Source organism: Populus trichocarpa, chromosome 1, assembly GCF_000002775.5.
Source record: "Populus trichocarpa isolate Nisqually-1 chromosome 1, P.trichocarpa_v4.1, whole genome shotgun sequence".
In the NCBI taxonomy this organism is placed as follows: Eukaryota; Viridiplantae; Streptophyta; class Magnoliopsida; order Malpighiales; family Salicaceae; genus Populus; species Populus trichocarpa.
This window is the reverse complement of record NC_037285.2, coordinates 36,582,849-36,606,346: the sequence shown is the minus strand read 5'-3', so window position 1 is coordinate 36,606,346 and position 23,498 is coordinate 36,582,849. Positions and strand designations below refer to the sequence as shown.

The following is a 23,498-nucleotide window of genomic DNA, read 5'->3' as shown; positions in this document are numbered from 1 at the left end:
AACAGAACACAATTAAAAAAAAGGGCTTTACAACATTCTTTTTGTAAACACTGGTAAAATATATATATATGTATATATATATATATATATATGTATATATATATATGTATATTTGAGAAAAAAAAATGGTCTCGAGAATTGAGTAAATTAATGGATATGACTTATACAAGTATGAAATATAAAAATTTGAATTTTTTGATGAAAAATCACAAATCGACTAATTTTATGTTATAGCACGTAACGTTCAATCCGGTCATTAGCTTAAGTTGAAATTTTGCGTGGAGTCTTATAAAATATTATTTTAACTTAGGTTAAAGTTTTAGAATTTTTGGAGTATGATAAGATTTTTTTCAGATAAAAGAACAAATAGCACAAATGAATGTCTAGAAATTTATTTAGGGACCAAATTGAAACTTTGCCTAAAACAACCCTATTTATAAGCTGCTAGCAATGAAAAAAAGAGAGGGAGTGTGCAGCCGGTCAAGAGAAGAAAATGTGAAAAAAGGGCTTTTGTCATTTTTCATGGAAATTGCTTGAAAAATCAAAACAAAAAAAGTGTAAGATAGAAAGAGTATTAAGTAATTAAAGAGAGGGTTTGATACATTAAGAAGACTACAAGGAGTTAAAAGATTTTAAGTGTGCTTTTAGAGAAAGAAAAATTGAGCTTAGAGGAAAGTGTGAAGGAGAACTTGATTCAACTTGTTTTGGCTTTTGATTCTTCATTCCATAAGGGTAAGAAAACTCTCTATTAATGATCCATTGTATTGTTTTTCATGTTTGTTCTTGGATTAAATAGAATTGGTATTATGTGAAGGTGGGTTCTTGATATTAGGGTGGTTTGAATGCATGGATTTATATTGATTATATATTTGTTGAGGGAATAAATGTCCGGGCTTGTCATTAATTAGGTTAATTTGTAAATAAAAAAGAAAGAAAGAGAAAAGAAGATGGAGGGGGATAAAGAGTGGTTTTCACCTTGGATTTGCTATTGATCCCTTATTATATTATGAGTATATATGATCTTATTATGTTGATTAGTGAAATTTTAACATTGATGCTTAGTTATTATTATGTGTGATTATGGAACTCTTAGATAAATAGAAATAATGGACGTAATTTGTTACGTTGTGCTAGAGTATTATATTTTGACATGAAAAAAAAAACAAATAAATGGGTTAAAGTTAATTAAGTGAAAAGTTGAAGAATTATCATGTCATCATTTTTATTTGAATTTTCGACAAAGATAAAGAATTTGGAGGGGTGGGTTGAATTGATGTAATTGGAGTTTTTTGATGACTTAAATGGATGAATTGAGTTTGGATGATGGATTAAAATTTAGAGTAGAAGGGAATTTATCCTTCTCTTATAAAGGTGAATTTGACAATGGAAAATATAAGAAATAAAACTTCAAGCTTGAAGTAATTAATGAATTGCATTTAAATAGTGAAAATAATAAAGTAATAAGCTAAAGGGAGTGGAGAATTCACTGTTCACCCACACCCAATGCAATGTGAATTAGAACAGTAATCTCAATTTGACTTCATATTTTTTTTCACTTTTTTGTTTTTTTTCCCTAAAATTATCTTTGTCAATTTTACTTTTTTAATATTGAGTTGGTTAAGAATTTTGATTTGTAATTTTTTTCCTTTGAAATACTATAGATTGCTACGGTGTTGTCCCACATAGTTTTTTATTTTATTTTTTTTATTTTTCAAAATTATATTTGTCGATTTTATTTTTTTTAATATTGAGTTGATTGAGAATTTAGTTTTGTAATTTTTTCTTTAAAACATTGTTGATTGCTACAATGTTTCTCCACATGATTTTTTTTTGTTTTTGTTTTTTTATGATTTTCTCCAAAATTATCTTTTTCGATTTTATTTTTTAATATTAAGCTGGTTAAGAATTACAGTTACAATATGTGAGAGAAGTATTGTAGCTTTCCTCGCAAATTACTGTGGATTGCTACAGTGTTTTTCCCAACATAGTTTTTTTATGTTTTTTTTTTCTAAAATTGTCTTTGTTAATTTTATTTTTTTAATATTAAGCTGGTTAAGAATTACAATTATAAATAAATACAAATAAGGCTAAATCATGTGAGGAAAACACTGTAACTTTCCTCACAAAACACTATAGATTGATACGGTTTTTCTTCACATGGTTTTTTTCCAGTTTCTTTTGTGTTTTCTTTTCTTGTAATATTTTTTTTTCCAAAATTGTTTTTGTCGATGTTATTTTTTTAATATTGAGCTGGTTAGAATTTAACTTTGTAATAAAACTTAATCATGTGGGGAAGCACTGTAGCTTTCCTCACAAAACATTGTGGATTGCTACCGTGTCTCTCCACGTAGCTTTTTTTCTTATGATTTTTTCAAAATTATCTTTGTTAATTTTATTTTTTTAATATTGAGCTGGTTGAGAATTACAAGTCATTACAAACTTATATGTTGATAACTTCGTATGGTCATGTTACAGGGCAAACTCTGCTGAATTTTTTTGTTAAAAAAAATACACCGAATAAAAATTAATACTTATAAGTAATATGTTTTTTTGGATTGTGACACTTTTCTTCTATGTTTTTGTCAATTTTCCAGCAATTATGAACAAAACTTTGGCTTTCGGTTCAAGATGAATACACATCATCTCCATTAGCAAGTTGTGAGAAGTAATGCTATCATTGTAATTCTTTCAGATTCAAGTATTTATTTTTTCTTGTTCAAAATTATATTAGTGTTTGTTATATTTAAGCTTATTGAATTGTTTTGAAATGACATATATATTTTCTAGTTTCTTTCAATTTGTAATTATTGTTAGGGACTAGAGTAAGAAGTAAATGAATTAATTTAATTGTTGGAACTCTCATCTTGATTTATTAGGGAAGAATAAACTAAGTTAAATTGTCAAGCTTTTAAACGTTTGCTTAGAATAATTTCACAGACTTTACTCCTAATAAATCTCATCTCATCTCCATTAGCAAGTTGTCGAGTGAATGAAAATTGCTTTCAATATTAAATTTGCTTGATAGTAATAAATTGATTAGAACGCTTTTCTAATTAATTTACTTGTAATCTTATTGATTTTCCTTAGCTATAAAGGATATCGAATTTATTTACTTGACGTGAAAGAATATTTATTTTATTTCGATGATCAACATATTTATAGAAATGAATGCGTGGATCCTTGAACTGAGTTAACGACATATCAGTTTTTTATTTTTATTTTTAGAATTTTTTTCTTTAATTTCTTATTCAAATCCCCCATTCTTTTTTATTTTAGTATATTGTAGGAAGATTAAACAAAATTTCTCTTAGATTCAACTTGATTTTCATGTTCATACTACTAATTTATTTTGTTTATGATAATAAAATCAGAATTTTATTTTGACGGTTTCGACAACCAACCACTCGAGTATAGTATATCCACTAAGAGTACATAAATTGACAACTTTCATTTTGAAATTTGGTGACACTTTCCACGAAGGATCTTGCAACAACTTTTAATTTCCTCTATTTAATCTTTCTAGGGTCCATAGCACTGATTTTGTTAGGACCCTCTACTTAATCTTTCTAGGGATAAAAACAACTTTTATTGATATTAGTTTTGTCTATTCTTAATCATGGAATGATGAATCCTAATATAACCTATACTCAAACTAAAGCATATCTCCTTTTCTAATAGATATATGAATCCTAACTTGTTATGTAACACTAACTAATTATGCATGTCGAGGATTCTTATTCTATATAGGCTTGGATTCTCTGGTGGATCAGACAAATCTTGTTTTAATGGTCGAGCAATTCATCATAATTGATTGTCCTATCTTCCTTGTCTTTAGTTGATCACGAACTTCTTGCATCAATCATGCTATTCACAGTTGATATCAATTTATATTTTCTAATGCTATGGTGAACCATTTTTATTCGTGGATTTTGTTTTTTGAAAAAACACTTGATATATAGTACGAATAAAAAACAATTAAACACATAAATAAATTGGCAAGTAGGGTTCTAAATTTTAGGGGAAATGGTCAGCTTCACATTCAACTTATTGCCATTTTAACGCATCGTAAGACATTGAACACCTGAGATATTATCAATAATTTGTCATCTCTTTGGGTTTTATTAAGGATAATATATATATATTAGGTATACTTGTAGTATACACAACACGCATCACTTAATAATGCAACTTGATTAAAAAAAAATCATCGGAAAACATATTTTTAAGATAGGAGGATAAGAATATATATATGATATGATAGTTTGCTGCAAAAGGAACATTAATTATAAACAAGCCGAGAGATTAATGTCACTGGTTTTGTGCACCATGAAGAAGTCCAGAACCTCTGGAAGGAACTGCACGCAGCAAGTGCTAACCCAACGCTAGATTAATGTCATGAACATCTAGTTTGGGTTCGGGATCTTTTCTTACGCCCCATGTCTGAGATACCTTGTATTTTTATTATTTTTAGATTAACGTGGGAGTTCGAGTCAATATGCGTATATCTTGATTAATTTTACATGTTCTCAAGTTAACGATTATATAAATTTTTAGTGGTCTTTTGATTTATGAGACTCGAATTGATGACCTTCAAAAAACAAATTCAAGGTTTGTCTAGTTAAACTATACCCCTCAGAATTAATTTGACTTGTTATAAATTAGAAAGCTGATTGATTAATTGATCAATGTATATAAAATCTTGTTTTCCGTTACGTGAATGCATGTTTTCTATATTTTATTGATTTTAGGGTAAAAAAAAATATTTTTACTGTGAAAAAGGTAAAGAAAAAAACATTAATACTGTAAGATTACAGCAAATGAGAGCTGACAGAAGATGAAGAAAATTATATTCTCTGCATACTCAATGTTTTACAGTGTACATATATATATATATGCGTACAGTCTTGAAAATAAGATAAGTGCAGGTATTTGAATTTTAAACTATAACAGATTATCTTTATTCATCTTCTTCTGATCTTCCTCTGATCTTTCTCCCATGCTTGATTCTGTTCCTGATTTTGTTGAGTTTGTTATGCTATTCAATGCTCTAATACCCCCCCTCAAACTGTGGGGAAGAAGACAGACACACAGTTTGTCTCTGAGAAAGCAAAATCGATTTGCAGTATGGCTTTTTGTAAAGACATCGGCAATTTGGTCTTGTGTGGAGATATGCTGAATTTGAATATCATGATTAACCACCTTCTCCCTGACGAAATGGTAGTCAATTTCGATGTGTTTCGTGCGTGAATGAAAAACAGGATTAGAAGCTAATGCAATAGCACTGACATTGTCACACCATAAGCTTGGAGCAGCAGACAACGTGATTTGCAATTCTTGAAGAAGCATGCGAAGCCAGTACAATTCAGCAGCTGTTTGAGCCATGCTTCTATATTCAGCTTCAGTGCTAGATCGAGAGACAACACTCTGCTTTTTGCTGCACCAAGAGATAAGGTTAGAGCCAAGAAACACACCATAACCAGTGGTGCTCCGCCTATCATCAGGATTGCCTGCCCAATCAGAGTCACAGTAGGCATGCATTGCGATTGTTCCTGGAGTGTAAAGAAGACCAAACTCGATAGTACCTTTAAGATAGCGTAAGACACGCTTAACAGCTATCCAGTGAAGTGTACACGGAGAGTGCATAAACTGACATAATTGGTTTACTGAGTAGGAAATATCTGGTCTTGTGATTGTGCAGTATTGAAGAGCCCCTACAACTCGTCGATATTCGGTTGGATTTTCTAACAGTTCACCAGCAGTAGATGAGAGTTTGGAGCCAGAAGATGATGGACAACGAAGAGGCCTTGCACCAAGCATATAGGTACTGTTGAGCAAATCAGTGATATATTTCGTCTGTCGCAAATGTAAACCAGCTTGATTCCTAATTGCTTCAACACCGAGAAAGAAGCTTAATTCACCCAAGTCTTTAATTGGAAACACATTCTGTAGTTGATCAATAAAATAACGAACTGCTTGACTGTCAGAACCTGTGATTATTATGTCATCAACGTATACTAACACAAAAACACGTAAAGTGTCAGAATTGTATGTAAACAATGAATAGTCCATCTTGGACTCTGAAAAGCCAAAGTCAATCAGCTGCTGTGAGAGACGAGTAAACCAAGCTCGAGGAGCTTGTTTGAGACCATAAATAGACTTGTGTAGATAGCATACATGATCAGGAAAGGTGTGATCCTCATAACCTTTGGGCTGTTCCATGTATACAACTTCATCGAGAATCCCATGCAGAAAGGCATTGGAAACATCCAATTGCCTAATATTCCATTTAAACGAGACTGCAAGAGAGAGAATTAATCTGATGGTAGTAGGCTTTACTACAGGTGAAAAAGTATCAAAGTAATCAATACCAGGAATTTGTTCAAACCCCTTAGCTACAAGTCTTGCTTTGTAGCGATCAATGCTACCATCAGGATGTCTCTTTAGCTTATACACCCATTTATTCCTGACAACATGTGTATGTGAAGGTCGAGGACAGAGAGACCATGTTTTATTTGCCAGTAACGCATCAAATTCACGTCCCATTGCTGCTTTCCAATGTGGATTGGATACTGCCTTGGTGAAACAAGTAGGTTCAGATTCAATGACTATACTGGAGAAAGCTTGTAGAGGATGTCGGGTAGAATAAAAGGTTTTAAAACCAGGAAACTCTTTAGGCTTAAGACATCCTGTTTGGGATCTGGTAACCATTTGTCTAGGCAGTACAGGGGACATTGTAGGAGAGGAACCAGGATCAGTTGACGACACATGATTTGGGAAAGAAGGCAGTATTGGGGAAGGCAGTACTGGGGGTATGACAGGACATAAACTAGGATCAGAAGGTGTAGGAATTGGAGTTTGATTTGGGGAAGAAGGCAGTATTAGGGAAGGCAGTACTGGGGGTATGACAGGACAGAAACTAGGATCAGAAGGTGTAGTAATTGGAGTTGCAATTGCAGAAGGTTGCAAGGGTGGACTTTCAGTGTAAGTAAGACGTTCAGTAGCAGAAGAGTTTGTAATGACAACTGGAGGAGTAAAATTGAAATGTGGTGCATGAGAAATTAAAGGAACTATATTGGAAGAAAGAGTAGTACCTGAAGACTGGTTGCTCGCAGAAGTGGTAGAAGAGTGACTTTTATCCAAGTAAGGGAAAGTATCTTCATCAAAAACAACATGCCTGGAAATAAACACCCTACCTGTAGCAAAATCTAAACATCGATAACCTTTTTGTTGACTTGAATACCCTAAGAAAATACATTGCTTGCTTCTAAAAGCTAACTTATGTTTTTCATATGGTCTGAGATAAGGATAGCATGCACAACCAAATGTGCGCAGATCAGAGTAGCGAGGCATAGTTTTGTGGAGTACAAAGTAAGGTGTTATATTATTAAGAACTTTGGTTGGTAAACGATTGATCAGGTATACTGAAGTGAAGAAGGCATCTACCCAATAACAGTTTGGAAGACAGGCTTGTGCTAATAAGGTCAATCCCATTTCTTGAATATGGCGATGTTTACGTTCAGCAATCCCATTTTGTGGGGATGTATAGGGACATGTCAAGCGATGAAATATTCCATGGTCAGCTAAAAAATTTTGAAATTCTGTTGATAAGTATTCTCCACCATTATCAGATTGTAGTTGTTGAATTGTACAGGAGAATAGATTTTCAACAAGAATTTTATATTGTTGAAATATGGAAAAGACATCACTTTTGAAACGCATAGGATACATCCATGTAAAGCGACTAAAATCATCAATGAATAAAACGTAATATCGACATCCCCCTACTGAAGTAACAGGAGATATCCAGACATCAGTGTGAATCAAGGCTAAAGGTCTAGCCGACTGTCTTTGAGAATCACTAAAAGGTAGCTTTTTAGCTTTCCCTAACTGGCAGGAAGAGCAAACACTGGATTTGCTAGGTGAATCTTTTATTGGCAGGAAAGAAGATAAATAGTTTAAAGTGGAATTGGAAGGATGACCAAGGCGTTTATGCCATTGATCCCTAGTGGCTTTTGTCCCTAATTTAGAAGTAAAACATCGAAATTGCTTGTTGCAATTCTTATTCCCATTGATTGGATAAAGGCCATTCTCAACCAGTCCTTGGAGCAGCAGTCGTCTGGTCTTGTTTTCCTTGACAAAAAAAGTAGTTCCAGTAAGTATGAAGTAGCAATTATTGTCTAGGCAGAATTGATTAATGGACAACAGATTAGATGCAGCTTGAGGACAATACAGGACATTATTCAAACGAAAGGAATTATGTGATGTATTTAACAAGGAGGAACCAGTGTTATGAATCATCAAACCTGAACCATTCCCGACTTGGACAGTATCCATACCATTATAAGGCTGCAGAGTTGTTAAATCTGCGGCATTAGCAGTAATGTGAGCGTTAGCCCCACTATCAGCATACCAAGTATGTTGCTCAAAAGTAGTATTGGCTTCAGCAGCCATTGCTGCCAATTCAGAAGGAGGTCGTCTGCCTTGAAATGAAAAATTAAACCGCTGAAAACAATCCAACGCAGCATGACCATATTTGTCACAGATTTGACATTGTGGTCTGTCATATGAAGGAACACGATCACTATGAGGCTGAATTCTGGAAGTGCCTCGAGATGGTGGTAATGCAGAAGTTGGTTCGAATTTGGCAGGAATAATTGCAGGTTTCCTTTTTGGATAATGGGATGTTTTTGCAGCAAAGGCAAAATTATGAGTTTGGACTGTAGTGGAAGCTTCAAGTAATGTTTCAAAACTCAGAAGTTCAGATTGAAAATCATCCAAAGACAGATCCTTATCTCTGCAAGCAAAATTATAGGACGTGATAAAGGGAGTAAAGTTGGGACGAAGTCCTCCAATTAAAAATGTAATGAAGTCTTGATCATCTACAGGTTTGCCTGCAGCAGCAAGTTGGTCAGCTAACTGTTTAGCATCTTCAAGAAATGCAGAACATGGACGATTGCCTTGAACAAGAGTCTGAAGTTGTCTCTTAAGAAGAGCAATGCGGGATCTTGAGGTAGACGAGAATCTTGCCTGAAGAGAGTCCCAAACTTGTTTGGAAGTCTTTAAATTAAAGACAGTAGAAACTAACTTCTCAGAAATGGAAGCTAGTAGCCAGCTGAGAACACAATTATCCTTTTTGAACCAAATTGCGTAGGCTGGATTAGAAGAATGATCTGGAAGAGTTCTGGTTGGCGGCTCTTCAGAACCATCAATCATACCATTTAGATCATGACTACGAAGAAAAACTTGAAATTGAACACTCCATGGCAGGTAATTATGTCCTTCAAGTCTTTGGCTGACTGGTTGTGAATTGGATTGAATCTTTTGGGGTGAAGAGAACAGGGGAAGTGTTGTGGAATCGGATGAAGTCATGGTTGAGAATAGTGAAAGAGTGGATTTGTGTTTAATGTGCGGAAGCTGTGGCAAATTAGGTGTTAACCTATTTTTTGCTCTGATACCATGTAAGATTACAGCAAATGAGAGCTGACAGAAGATGAAGAAAATTATATTCTCTGCATACTCAATGTTTTACAGTGTACATATATATATATATGCGTACAGTCTTGAAAATAAGATAAGTGCAGGTATTTGAATTTTAAACTATAACAGATTATCTTTATTCATCTTCTTCTGATCTTCCTCTGATCTTTCTCCCATGCTTGATTCTGTTCCTGATTTTGTTGAGTTTGTTATGCTATTCAATGCTCTAATAAATACCCCATCCAAGAGGTTTATTTTTTGAACCACGCACAAATATAATTTTATTATAGCGTAAAACAACACACAACACGCTATTTAGTTTTTTTAGGTAATCTGAGAAGTGAGGTTTAAAATATTAAATATTTTAAATTATAAAGTCAATGCATAGGATGTCTGCTGCTGGTAGCGTAAAAACAATTTTCCTACAACATTTTAATTTTTCTTCACTCAAATTAAAATAAAAATAAAGATGACATTAGATTGAATTGACTCGACGGGAACCAATTTTGATTTTTCTAATCTTCATGTCATCTAAAATTTTGAAAGAGGTTATAGTCCCAATTAAAATGGGTCCCACTCATTTTATAATACATTTTTCTTTTAATTCGATCATAAAAAAAATTGTCAAATCATCAATTAAAATTAAATATTTTATTGAATGAATAGCACTTCACGTTGAATAGATATATTTAATTTTTTTTTAAATAACATAATTAGTAGACTCCTTATTTTTTTATTAGAGAATAAAAGAAGCAAAATTATATTTTCTAAAGAGAATAGAAATAGAAAAATGAAAAGAAAACAATTCTAGTAATTTCATTGTAGTGCCCGAATTGGAAACTAAGTGAAGTTGTGTAATGTTTTTTTAATTAGAAATATATTAAAATAATATATATTTTAATTTTTAATATTATTATATAAAATAATTAAAAAATATTTTTCAAATATTAATTTAATATTTTCTCCAGTAAAAAACAATTTTAAAAGTAAATAAAATGTCAAACCTTACATGCAGTGTAGTAAACAAACTAGCCATTTAACCCGCGTTTCGCCGAGAGTTATAATTTTGTTTTCAAAAAATTACTGGATATGCATTTTATTTCAATGTGTTTTTTTTATATAAAAAAATTCAAAGTGTAAATTAAAAAGCCTATACAAGCAAAGATCAAGATATTTCATAACATAAAATGAGACTTGCATCCAATTGTATTTACCAAACTTATTTATTTAAATAAATAAAAGATAAATCTACATCCTAAAAAACTAATGACTTAAACAATAAATATAAAATGAAATTGACTAAATAATTACACGTCTTAGAAATATTACGCAAGGCTGAATACATGATATGTAAAAACAAATATTTAAAAGCAATATAATTTAAAAACAAATATAATTTATTTTAAAATGTAAACTTCATTTGTATAAAACACAAATTAGAATAATATCTTGAAAAATAAAATAGAAACAAAACAACAACAAAAAAAAACTTATATTAAAAAAAACATGCAAAAATCGTGATCTAAGTCATGGAACCGGGATAAACTCATAGAAAAAACTTGAAGATAATTACAAAATCAATATTAAAAAAAAAATGCAGAACAATAAGATCGTACGAAGTCGAATTCCCAATAAATCAAATGTTGAAAGATGAAACCAAGAAAAAAAATTACACTAAAGAATCGAAAAAAATAAGGGTGAGAAAAACTTTAATTAGAGGGATAAAAATATTTAATTGGAGGGTTTAATTGAATTGAAAAATAGCTTTAATGTAAGAAAATTTGATTTAAGGATGAAATTGATTGAAAAAAATTCAACTAAAGTGCCTAGGACAAAATTATAAATTTTAAAAAATAAGAATCAAAATAAAAAACCAAACATATAAGAAAATCACAATTGAAGGACTAAATTGAAAAAATAAAAACTTCTATAAATGGAAAATAAATGAAAAAATAAATTAATTGAATGGGGACTGAAATTGAAAAGTAAGAAACAAAGAGGACAGTGGTATACATTACTTGAAAGGAAGAAAACAAAAATCAAACGACCACCGGTGATAATCCGACTACTGTAAGTTGTCACACGCCACTCTAAATGAAAAAGGACACGACAACACATTTATGAAGACAACGAAAGGTCAGTTACGTCCATCAAGTGACATCACACATACCGCATGAATGACGCAAACGCCACCCACGTGCTGAGGCGTGCTGAACACACTTCGACAACTTTAAGTATTAAAAAATTCAAAAAAATATGAAAAATACAAAATGCCCCCACGACCCCAATAATTACACAAAATACCCATATAAGAGTACAGAAAATACCTCCAAATACTAAGCTTATGTTTTATCTCTTCTAAGATCAAAGAAGTAATTACACTGTATATTAAAATTTAAAAACTCCAAAACATCTTTATTCAATATCACAACAAGGTCTTGACTAGAAGAAAAATTCATATTTTTACTAATAAGAAGTTTATACAAAGTCAAGGATACCTTTTATCAACCGTTCTATATTTTATTAATTTTAAAAATAAAAAAATATTTTTAATATATAAAAAAAAAACATTAACACTCCCACGAGAGATACTTAAGTTTTTGGATCAAAAAATACAAATGTAATTTTATTATAGCCCAAAATACAAGGAGTAAAACACGCACACCAATTATTATTTTAGGTAACACTTAACATGGTTGGAGGAGACATTACCAAGAAAGGACAGAAACAAAAGAAAAAAATGATTTGATTTAATTATACGAGCGAGTCATATAATTAATTATTTCTCCACAAACAGTGCACTAAACCACACCACAGGAAGGTAGTCATTTATTTAATTTGTCGTTTGATAACCACTTATTCAAATTTAAATAATAATAATAATAATAAATAGAGTCAATACATCACCAGCATTGAAAGCAAAAGAGCAACAGAAAGAAAGAAGGAAACCGAACCACCGCAATCACAACACCATTCCATTGGCTAGCTTTGGTGGTTGAGAAAAAGAAAGGAAGCGAGAGAGAGAGAGAGAGAGAGAGAGAGAGAGAGACTTCACCTCTGTCTCTCTAAATTATATCATATTTTACTATTTCTTGAAGCAAAGTCTTTGCTTACAAAATACAGATCTCTCTTTCTGTTGCTGTTATGTTCTGCTTATAATTTCTTGTAAGTGGTGCTAATTCTTATCATGCCTTTAGATCTTCCTTTCTCTTTCTAACCTTCAACTGCCGCCCTCTCTCTGGTACTTCTCTCTCTCTCTCTGCTAGTTTTTGAATTGAATAATTCTTGATGATCCTGTTTAATTGATCCTGTTGTTTGCCGATTTAGGATCGATCGGAAATGGTGGTATCCGGCCCTATCACGCCTGGACAGGTTCCATTTTCTTAAGCATTTTCTCTTCTTTTTATTTTCTTATATTATGAATTTTATGTATTACAGACGCAATTTCATTGATTTATTATTCAACTTGTGTGTAACGGAGAGAGGCTTTGCTCGGTTGTTGTTATGAAATGTACCAGGTTTCGTTTTTGCTTGGATTTATCCCAGTTTTTGTTGCATGGATATATTCAGAGTTCCTAGAGTATAAGAAAACTTCATCCCCTCAAAAAGTGTGAGTTTCCTCTTACTTCAAATCACATTTTAATTTCTTGTCTATTCTGCGCTGCCAATGGTGAACTTTAGATTTGGCTTTATATATCTATGAACTGACACTGATCTTGGGGGAAATGCTAATGAACAGAAGTCTATCTTTGTTAAGGCAAGATTACGGAGATTCCAAATGCTTGCTTGGTCCGTCTTTATATTGAAGAGAGTTTTAAATTACATAAGCCCTCCTGTTTGTAGCCTATGCAAGATACTTGTTTCGTGTGGATTAGCTGGTTAGATAAATAATTAGCTAGTTAAGATTGGAGTGATGGCCCTTATTTTATGATAGTGTGTGTAACTGATGATTAACTGGAGTAGACCGTTTAGTGTCAATTTAGTTGCCATTATTTGAAGTTTGCTGATGCTGTATAACCCATGTTACTTTCATGCGTTCAAAAGAATCTAAGCTAGTAATGTGTAATTAGATGTTGATTGAATAACTTTTCTTCTACTTGTGGCACAGATGTGCTGATATCTTATTTACAGATTAATTACATTGGAAAATATATGTTCCAAAACTTTCTGATGCTGACCATGTGACTTATCTGGGTTACAGTCATTCAGATAATAATCTGCTTGACTTGGAGAAGGAGACAATCAAGGAAGATGATCGGGCTGTTTTGCTGGAGGGAGGCCTCCCTAGATCAGCATCTGCCAAATTTCATAGTTCTGCCATCAAAATGAACTTAATTAGGTTGCTTGCCACATTATATGCAGTATTGTCATGGAGTTTCTTATGTACGAATCTCTTAAAAGTTTTTTTCTTAACTTCTGTACCTAATTGTCTTCCAGGTTTATGACTTTGGATGACTCTTTCTTGCTAGAAAACCGAGCAACTTTGAGAGCAATGTAAGTCATAAACTCTTTAGATAATGAATACATGCTTCTGTTGGTTTTCCTTGCTTTCTCTAGTTTTACCGCACAAATTCTTGTAGGTCTGAGTTTGGGGCAGTCTTGTTGTACTTCTATATCTGTGATCGCACAAATATACTGGGAGAATCTACCAAGGTGCTTATTTCATGTCCATTGGTCATGTGTTTACCATGATTTCATCCCTGACAGCTTTGCTTGCAATGAAATAATCTGCTCAAGTATATTAATGCTAATCCCTTCTTATTTTACTTCTGGGTTTGATGTTCTCTGGACAGAGCTACAATCGTGACCTTTTTGTTTTCCTATATATTCTTCTCATCATAGTCTCATCAATGACTTCATTGAGGAAACATACTGACAAGTCAGCTTTCACTGGAAAATCCATGCTTTACCTTAACCGGCATCAGACTGAGGAGTGGAAAGGATGGATGCAGGTAATATCTTCTTGATTAAGCTTTTTACTTGTACAGAAATTTTATGAATGCAAAATTCATAAAAGTTCTAAAACTTGTATTGAGCTATGCTTGGTTGACCGCAGAGAACAAAATGTACACCTGCACCTTTCCTCTGTTGTACTTATAGATTGGAATTCATTTTTGTAACACCAAATTTGCCAATGATTATCGTGGCATATTTTTTTAGTCATGCTATGTATTTTCATATGGCCACAGGTAGTGTGATTATTCTCACTTATTTATTAATGTTATTCTGATATCAGACAGACTAGATGAAAATCTGTCTCTAATATTTGATCTTTTATTCTTCTAGTTAGTGTATCCCAATTCTGATAAAAAAATTCCCCAAGAAATCAAAAAATTATGTGTGGAATGCAATATGATTTTGCTTTCAATCATTCAAAGAAATCAGATTGCTATTCATTAAAATCCTTAGTCATATGTGGCAATCTGATGTATTAGTTGGATATTAGAGATTGTTTACACCGCTAGCTCTGTATATATAATAATTTGCTGCATTTGTTGTGTATAATAAATAGCTCTGCAAAGTCTAAGGCCACATTAACTCTTTTTTTTTTTTTTTCCCCTTCTGAAACAGGTCCTATTCTTGATGTACCATTATTTTGCCGCAGCAGAGATATACAATGCAATACGTATCTTTATTGCTGCATATGTTTGGATGACTGGATTTGGCAACTTTTCTTATTATTACATTAGAAAGGATTTTAGCGTAGCTCGCTTTTCTCAGGTCATATCACTGATTCTCTACACCTTATATTATTTCATAATAGCATGTTATATGCCATGTTTTCTTTCTTTCTTTTCTTTTGGTATACATTTCTTATAAAAATGATTTTAAATGCATGTTACTTGGTGCAGATGATGTGGCGGCTCAATTTCTTTGTGGCATTTTGCTGTATTATCCTTAACAATGACTACATGCTGTATTATATTTGCCCAATGCACACTCTATTCACTTTAATGGTCTATGGAGCGCTTGGTATTTTTAACAAGTATAATGAGAATAGCTCAGTGATGGCTGTGAAGATTCTTTCATGCTTTCTTGTGGTTATCTTGATTTGGGAAATCCCTGGAGTTTTTGACTTTCTCTGGAGTCCATTAACTTTCCTATTAGGTCAGTATCTTACGTATTTATCTTGTTTTGATTCATAATCATTTGCTTAGTGACCTTCAACTCTGTGTGTACTTTAATGAGATGAGACTCGGAGTTAAAAATGTCGCAGATTTTTTCATTTTTTTTCTCTTTAAACCGAAGATCAGTTATCTTCTGTTTGTTGTTTTTCTATTGTAATAATTTTAATGGCCTTAATTAGTCTCCATTGTTGTTCTGCATGTATATCTCTCTTGTTATTTAATTTTTATGCTTTATTTTTTTGTTGTCAAGAAAGAAATTTTTTCTTCTAGAATTATCCATAATGGAAATTTGGTTAATTTAGCTTGATTAAGTGTCAAGATTCAAGTTCAGTTGGAATATCGTGATTGCTTTCCTGCTTCAGCATGTGCTTAATAGTTATATCTTTATGGCAGGCTATTCTGATCCTGCAAAGCCAGACCTTCCTAGGCTGCATGAGTGGCACTTCAGATCTGGACTTGATCGCTATATATGGATCATTGGGATGATATATGCATATTTTCACCCCAATGTAATTACTTGAACTGTGGTCACATTAAGTATTTCTTCTTGCTACCCCAACAACTAAAATTTCAAAATGTCTTGAGATTTCAGATTGAGAAGTGGATGGAGAAATTGGAGGAATCTGAAACCAAGAAAAAACTGTCAATGAAAACAGGCATAGTAGCTGTTTCAGTATCTGTGAGTTGCATGACTCTGTCTACACATTATTACCATTAGATTTTTTATAATCTATTTTTCATCCTTTGGTGATGGTTTGATCTCTTTCTTTTTCCTTCTAAGGTTGGTTATTTGTGGTATGAATATATATACAAGCTGGACAAAGTTTCTTACAACAAGTACCACCCCTACACATCATGGATACCCATAACGTATGTATCAAGGATACATGTATATATTTGTGTTTGTGTGCTCTTTCCTTTTTCCCTTTTTAAGAAACTTATTACAGATGAAGGACACTTAGGGACCTCTATGAATGGTGTGCAGAATATGTGTCCTTAATATTGTCTAATGTACTCTTCCAGCATCTTATTATAATATCTACATTGTGCGATCCAGTGTTTACATTTGCTTGCGGAATTGCACTCAGCAGCTCCGGAGTTTCTCTTCGACTCTCTTTGCGTATGTTATCTTCCCTGTATATATGTTTTTATTGGCAGTGACTTCTCATGGTTTGCCTTTTTTGTTTGAATAACCATGCTAAGTTTGCGCTAACCCTAATTTGTTTGCTTTAAATCCACAGTTGGCTTGGCAAGATAACTTTGGAGACCTATATTTCACAGTTCCACATCTGGCTGAGGTTTGAGGATTAACTATTTGGTTTCTTTCATTTTTACTTTTCTATTTCAATGTTTTTCTCCATTTTCATTCTTACCAGCCTGGATAATTTACTGAATTTGAATCATAGATAGATATCCTTAAAGTAGTTTTTATGGGCACCCTCACAAAGCTCAAGACATCACTAAACCAGCAATTGCGCTGTGAAATGCAACAAAGAAATCCAACCATGATATCATTATAGGACTTCACATTGATCCATTTTGGTCGTTACCTTTTTTATAAAGCAATTCTAACAAGGTTGTATGTTTAAACATTGCTTGTCATTTAATAATCAAATGCTCATCTTTCCACATACCTTTTTGAGTGATGGACTATGGGCTTCTTTAAGAATCGTGTGATCAATTGCAAGTTTCTTTGGCAACATGTTGATAGTTTTGAAGATGACATGCAATAAGTAAAATGTTTGATGGCTTGTGTGAGAAAAGGGTGTAAAGTAGTAGTGTCAAGAAAATGTCATATTTGGTACTGAATAATTAAATATCTAAATAATTAAAACAAAACAGAGTACATTTTAATAAATACATTTCTGACTAGTTTCACAGTAAGTGACTAGACAAATTTGTGAATATGTTTTTGAATTCAAGAACTTGGGGCTAATGGAATAGCATTTTAAAATACATGAAATATCCTTGCAAGAATTACAATTGGGGTTCTGCTTCTGGTCTGTCCTACAAGCATTTCTTGTATGGGTTTTTATTGGACAAGTGATTTTATTAAAAGAAGAGAGCACAAGTTTGTAAATTCAGTACAGAAGATCAACCCTTGGAAACTGAAAATGAAAATAATCAATAAGATAGGGAAGTGAAGGGAAGGGACATAAATGAATGTTTATGAGATCATTCTTGTGTGCCTAATCTATAACAAACCCAATATAATTGTAGATTGTGGCTTCGAGTTAGCAGCTTCTATTTTTTTCTTCTTTTCTGTTGATATGTCTATCATCTTTTTTAGCTCGTTCTCCACATAGGTTCTCTTTTTAAATCATATTGATCTATGTTTAAAGAAACCTCATGCACGCTTCAATGGGTAAAGGTTGTGAAGAATTATAAAGCTCAAAAATTTATGAATATGCATAATGCACAGAAAAGAAAAACCTTATTTATTAACACAATGACAAGTCTCTCTATTCATGAGAAAAAACACTCAGGGGAAAGAATTCCACGAGTTTACAGACTTTACAGATATCTATTTTGATAGAGCGAGGTGAAATGCATTTCTAACTTCCTGTCTTGCATTTGCAGATCGGACATTCCCAATGGACAGCCTAAATGGCTCCTTTCTTTTATTCCAGAATATCCATTACTGAATTTCATGCTTACAACAGCCATCTATGTCCTAGTAAGTAAACTTGTTCTTGACCACATAATGATATCAGGAATAATGGTAGCAACAAAGACAATATTTATCCTTATGCTGCTATCTTTACTTGCTTCTGCAGGTTTCTCATCGACTTTTTGAATTGACCAATACACTAAAGACAGTTTTCATACCCACAAAAGACAATAAGCGGCTGTTTTACAACTCTGTTGCCGGGGCTGCTATTTCTGTGTGTTTGTACTGTGTTGCCGTCATTCTCCTTCACATCCCTCATTCACCAGTAAGCCCCTCACTTCCGTGTTTGAGAATAATCTGGTAGCTTGTGATGATCTAGAATTATGCAGCCAACCGTACAAGATGCTTGATGGTTGGGGCAGTGAGATCTAATGATCAATAGCTGTCCATCTGCTGATGGAATTTTGTTACGATCTGGTTATTATTCCGAGTCTCACTTGGATGTTCATTACCTGCATTTGATATTCAATTAACACAAGCTTCTAATACAGGCCTGAAAAATGAAGACCAAAGAGGAGACTACATAGAAGTTTTCTGTTGGATGTACAGAGAGACAAGTAGAGTGAAATAAGGATACTTGGAAGATGATGCTCAGAGTCTCAGCTCAAGACATTCAACAAAGTTGAAGAAAAAACCCTCCATTTCCATCCTGGACTTGGTATTTGGCCTGGGAATGGAGGCATGACAGGAAGAAGATTCTTTTTCTAATTACACAGATCACCATATATTCTTATCTGTTTTTTGATTTTTTTATCCAACGATTAAAGTTGTAGTTCCTGTGACGTAGATTTGCTGTTTTGCAACAAACGAGTTGAGATTCATTTCTAATGCAAATATTTTCATGTGTCCTGTTACTTGTCTGGTGCAATTATATTTTCTGAAAAAAGAAAATATAAATAACAACCTGAAAGCAAGTTACCTCTCTTTTTTCTTTTTTTCTGTTTAATGTTCTTCAATGGTTAAATTGTAATTAATATTAGGATTTTTTTATTATTATTCTTTAGGTTAAATTGTAATGTAAAATACCCCTTCAATAAAACAAATACCCTAACTAGGAAAAAAAAAAACAAAATTCCTGATTTTTCACAATAAAAAATAAAAAAACCCAAAAACACTTGGATCGAGTGTGTCATCGTCTTCGACGGTGTTTGCAGAAGACAACGCTCTCTTTGTCTGCAACTTTCGACAACCATGCTATTGTTGAAAAGTCAAGAGCTGTTGGCCCATCATTTTTATTGAAAAAAACTTCAGAAATATTCCAATGACCTCTAACCACTCATTTCCAACCTCAAAACTAAATTTAATTCACTCGAGAAATAAATAAATAGAATGAATTAATGAATGAAAAAACTAAAATATATTTTCAGGCCTCCATATAATTTTTCTTACTATTTCATGGTTGTCATCAACGCCAGTAGACTCATCTCTCTAACGAGAACACATCCACACCAAAATTATTAGTTTTTGCGACATGAATGGTATTTGGAGGCATTATCTCTCTCTCTCTCTCTCTCTCTCTCTCCCTCGTCAATCTACATGAATTTAAACATCCCGTGAATAAAGTTGAAGATCAAAATGTATGTGTTTAAAATAATAGAAACTGAAATATAAAATTGATCAAAATTTATCTTCTAAATGCTTTTTAAAAGCCTCGAAATTATAAAATCACCACCAAATAAACATTAAGTCCATAATTAATTAAAGATTGAAAAACAAATCTAAATTAGAATGGTATTTTATTGTATTATACTATTTACTATAACTCATTTGCAATATAAATTGTATTTAGATATGAGCTCGTGGTACATCGTGAGATAATATTTTTTTATGTGGAAAAAAACAATATCTAGGCAATATAACTATGTTATAAATAAATAAGAAAAAAAATCTAATGAACAAAAATAGTATGAGTCAATAAAAAATGACAATGATAATGAACAAACAAAATTTTAAAAAAGTATCACGATATCTAAAAAAAAAAACTTAAGAAGTATGTAATTGGATAAGAAAAATAACAAATAAAACCAGTATTGAGTCAATCTGAGGTAGCGTGATAAATATGTAAGTTGAGTAATAAGGACCGAGCCAACTCATGTTATCACGAAACTTGTGCTCCAAGTTATGAGATTGGGTTAACCCGATAGAAAATAAATTTAAGAAAACCACGAAGTTTTTTTATTTAAAAAACTAATATTGAAAGATAAAATCAGAAAAAAAAAATAAAATGCCAAGCAACAACAACTTTTCAAACTTGTAACTTGGGTCATTAGATTGAAAATACCATATATGAAAAAATGACGAAACTCAATTCTCAGTTGATCTAACACTAACTGATGAATTATCATTATTATTATTACTATTACTATTATTATTATCATCATTATAATAATAATTATTGTTATTATTATTATTATTATCACTATCACTATTAATACTATTAATAATAAGTAATATCATTACAATTATTATTATTATTATTGCTATTAGTATTATAATCACCACTATTATTATCACTATTATTGTTATTACTACTACTATTACTATTATTATTGTTATTATATTTTAACGATGACTCTTATTATTGTTGTTGTTGTTGTTGTTGTTATTTTTTTATTTAAAATAATATTTGAAATCTTGTAATGCTTGATATTAATAAAAAAAGAAGAAGAAGAAGGAAGGACGGCTTGCTTTGTAAAAAAAATAAAATTAGTCACCTAATAACTTTGTTTAATTGCAAGATAACCTACAAGTGTATGTCTCCTAGGCGACTTTTGGATGGGTGACAACCACCCCATGTAATAAAGCAACCCTTCATTTTAACCCTGAGGGGTGTAACTCAACTGGTCAGGTTCTAGGTTTACTCCTTAGAGGTCACTAGTTCGAGTCCCACAAACCTGGGGGTCATTGGAGGCTTACATGATCATTAACTTCAGGGCCCGCAGAATTAGTCGAGGTACGGACATGCTGGCTCAGACACCCACGTTAATGAAAAAAAGAAAAAAGCAACCCTTCATTTCGCAAATAATCAATACTCATCTCACACACATGCAAGAATTCCATATGCTTTGGTTGTCTCTAATATGAGTTGTTTAATCAACCAATTTGTTTAAAAAGAATTGCATATGCTTTGCTTGTTTGTAATATGCTCTCTCTCACACATACTATCGAGTTGTTTCATAATTGCCTTTTTTTTTTTAATTTTTTTGTTATTATTTATTTTTTTTGCATTTTTTAATTATATTATTTAAATAAGTAATTTAATCAATAACTCGGATTTCAATTTTTTTTTCATTGCCCACGATAGAATGCCGACCATAAATTTAGCAATAAACTATACAAAGTGTTAGAAATATTTGAAGGATAACATAAAAAATGGAACATGGAAAGCATAGTGGAAGACAAATCTTATTTATATAAATATTATTACTCTCCTAAAAGAGGAAGTCTCAATGGACTTGGACTTAGACTTACAATACTCCATCCATATATTTATATTAGTCCAGGATAATTCAAAAGACTTAAAAGATAAATACATATTTAATAGTTACATGCATATACCTAGGAGAACTAAAAGACACTTTGAATGAAGACTTCAAAATTAATTCCAACACTTCCCTTTAATTTTGAAAGTCATACGGTTCTTGAAATTTGAATTTTGATGGAGGATACTCTTACGAAAATTTTCAATATCTTCTTTATTGTTTTGTCATATTACATCCATAATTAATTTTCTAGAATTAACTTTCATCTTCAACTTGCGAAGATCTCTCTTGCATATTTGTCTCAGCCACTCCTTTCATCATGGCTAGCTAATGACATTCCATGCCATTTCTTCAATTTGTTTTTCTTTAATTATTGTCTTTGTCTGAACATGACTACTCCTAGCCATATTTCTCCTCTTATGGTTGTTACCACAATTCTCTAGCCAAACATCTCTTTTTAATATTTGGCTTTTCAAGTGACCATTCCATTTCTTCAGGCTGCTGCCTTCTTCTTGTCATGGCTCTTTGGCCATTTCTTATCTCTTATAGGAAGAGTTCTCTTCTCTTTTTCATGTGTGGTCTCTCTTGTACCACATCTCATCTCTTGTGCAAGAAGTTGTTAACTTGCACTAAGCCTCTTACTTAGGCTTTTATATATATATATATATATATATATATATATATATATATATCTTTTTGATGCAATTCAGGTTGTTGCCTTCTTCTTGTCATGGCTCTTTGGCCATTTCTCATCTCTTATAGGAAGAGTTTTTCTCTTCTCTTCTTGATGCAGGGTCCCAATTCTCTTGTTGGGTGCTATCATCTTGCACCTCTATGTTTCTTTTTTAGACGTCACTTGTCCATCCACTCTATTTTGGGATTTCACATTGTAGTCCCTCTAAAAGCTCACTAGATCGAATTAGCTCTAATACCATGTTAGAAATATATTTGAAGGAGAAAAGGAAAGCATGGGAACATAAGAAGCAGACAAATCTCATTTATATAAATATTATTACTCTCCTAAGAGAGGAAGTCTCAATGGACTTGGACTTGGACTTGGACTTAGACTTACAATACTCCATACATATATTTATACTAGTCTAGGATAATTCAAAAGACTTATAAGATAAATACATATTTAATAGTTACATGCATATAACTAGGAGACACTTAGGAGAACTAAAAGACACTTTGAATGAAGACTTCAAAAACCAAATTTGTTGGAAAAATAGTAACAGAACAGAGAAGGGGTTACTACTCACACAATTTGGTGGAATACAATAAACTAAATAATGGTACTCTCACACCTTTCATTATCAAATCTATATAATATATATAGACAGTATAAAATGTCTTTTACAATCTTCAAAGTACTTAATTAATATTAGACTCTTCAATACTTACTCTAGATTCATAGTATCTTTATATTCATAGTATTTCTAGATTCATAGTATTCTAATGTGGATAGTTATTTATTGTACTAACTTCAATACACTTAATCTTGGTAAACAAGTTTAATAACTAACATTCTTCCCTCTTAAACTTGTTCCATCCATCTTCATGATTCCAAGCTTCTTTTGTAAATAACAGAAAATGTTAGTCTTCAATGGCTTTGTAAAAATGTCAGCAAATTGTTCATGAGTTTTGACATGAACTAACTCCACATCACCTTTTTTATATGCTCCTTGATGAAGTGAAATCAAGTATCAATATGTTTTGAATGTTTATGATGAACTAGAT

The 23,498-nt window shown here is 32.2% G+C and overlaps 1 protein-coding gene across 2 annotated transcripts; it reads left to right on the top strand.

Moving 5' to 3' along the window:
- The first annotated feature begins 12,413 nt into the window (after nucleotides 1-12,413).
- Nucleotides 12,414-19,130, top strand: LOC7496813 (protein REDUCED WALL ACETYLATION 4). 2 transcript variants are annotated; one of them, XM_002298475.4, is made up of 17 exons: nucleotides 12,414-12,718; nucleotides 12,805-12,849; nucleotides 12,996-13,087; nucleotides 13,679-13,816; nucleotides 13,915-13,971; nucleotides 14,058-14,130; nucleotides 14,271-14,429; nucleotides 15,049-15,198; nucleotides 15,330-15,585; nucleotides 15,999-16,114; nucleotides 16,198-16,284; nucleotides 16,387-16,475; nucleotides 16,663-16,725; nucleotides 16,847-16,903; nucleotides 18,186-18,282; nucleotides 18,383-18,541; nucleotides 18,768-19,130. In XM_002298475.4, exons 2-17 carry the CDS (start codon nucleotides 12,817-12,819, stop codon nucleotides 18,771-18,773), a joined length of 1,632 nt encoding a protein of 543 aa, XP_002298511.1. In that variant the 5' UTR covers nucleotides 12,414-12,718; nucleotides 12,805-12,816; the 3' UTR covers nucleotides 18,774-19,130. The 2 variants fall into 2 exon arrangements, with proteins under 2 accessions (XP_002298511.1, XP_052303672.1); XM_052447712.1 differs by having other exon boundaries at nucleotides 12,438-12,642.
- The last annotated feature ends 4,368 nt before the right edge of the window (nucleotides 19,131-23,498 follow it).

What these genes read in the sequence shown, in the direction of transcription:
- LOC7496813 (XM_002298475.4), top strand. Translation starts at nt 12,817, where the DNA reads ATGGTGGTATCCGGCCCTATCACGCCTGGACAG. An exon ending in ATCAAAATGAACTTAATTAG is followed by an intron (nt 13,817 to 13,914) that starts GTTGCTTGCCAC and finishes ATTGTCTTCCAG; the next exon opens with GTTTATGACTTTGGATGACT. An exon ending in TAGTAGCTGTTTCAGTATCT is followed by an intron (nt 16,285 to 16,386) that starts GTGAGTTGCATG and finishes TTTCCTTCTAAG; the next exon opens with GTTGGTTATTTGTGGTATGA.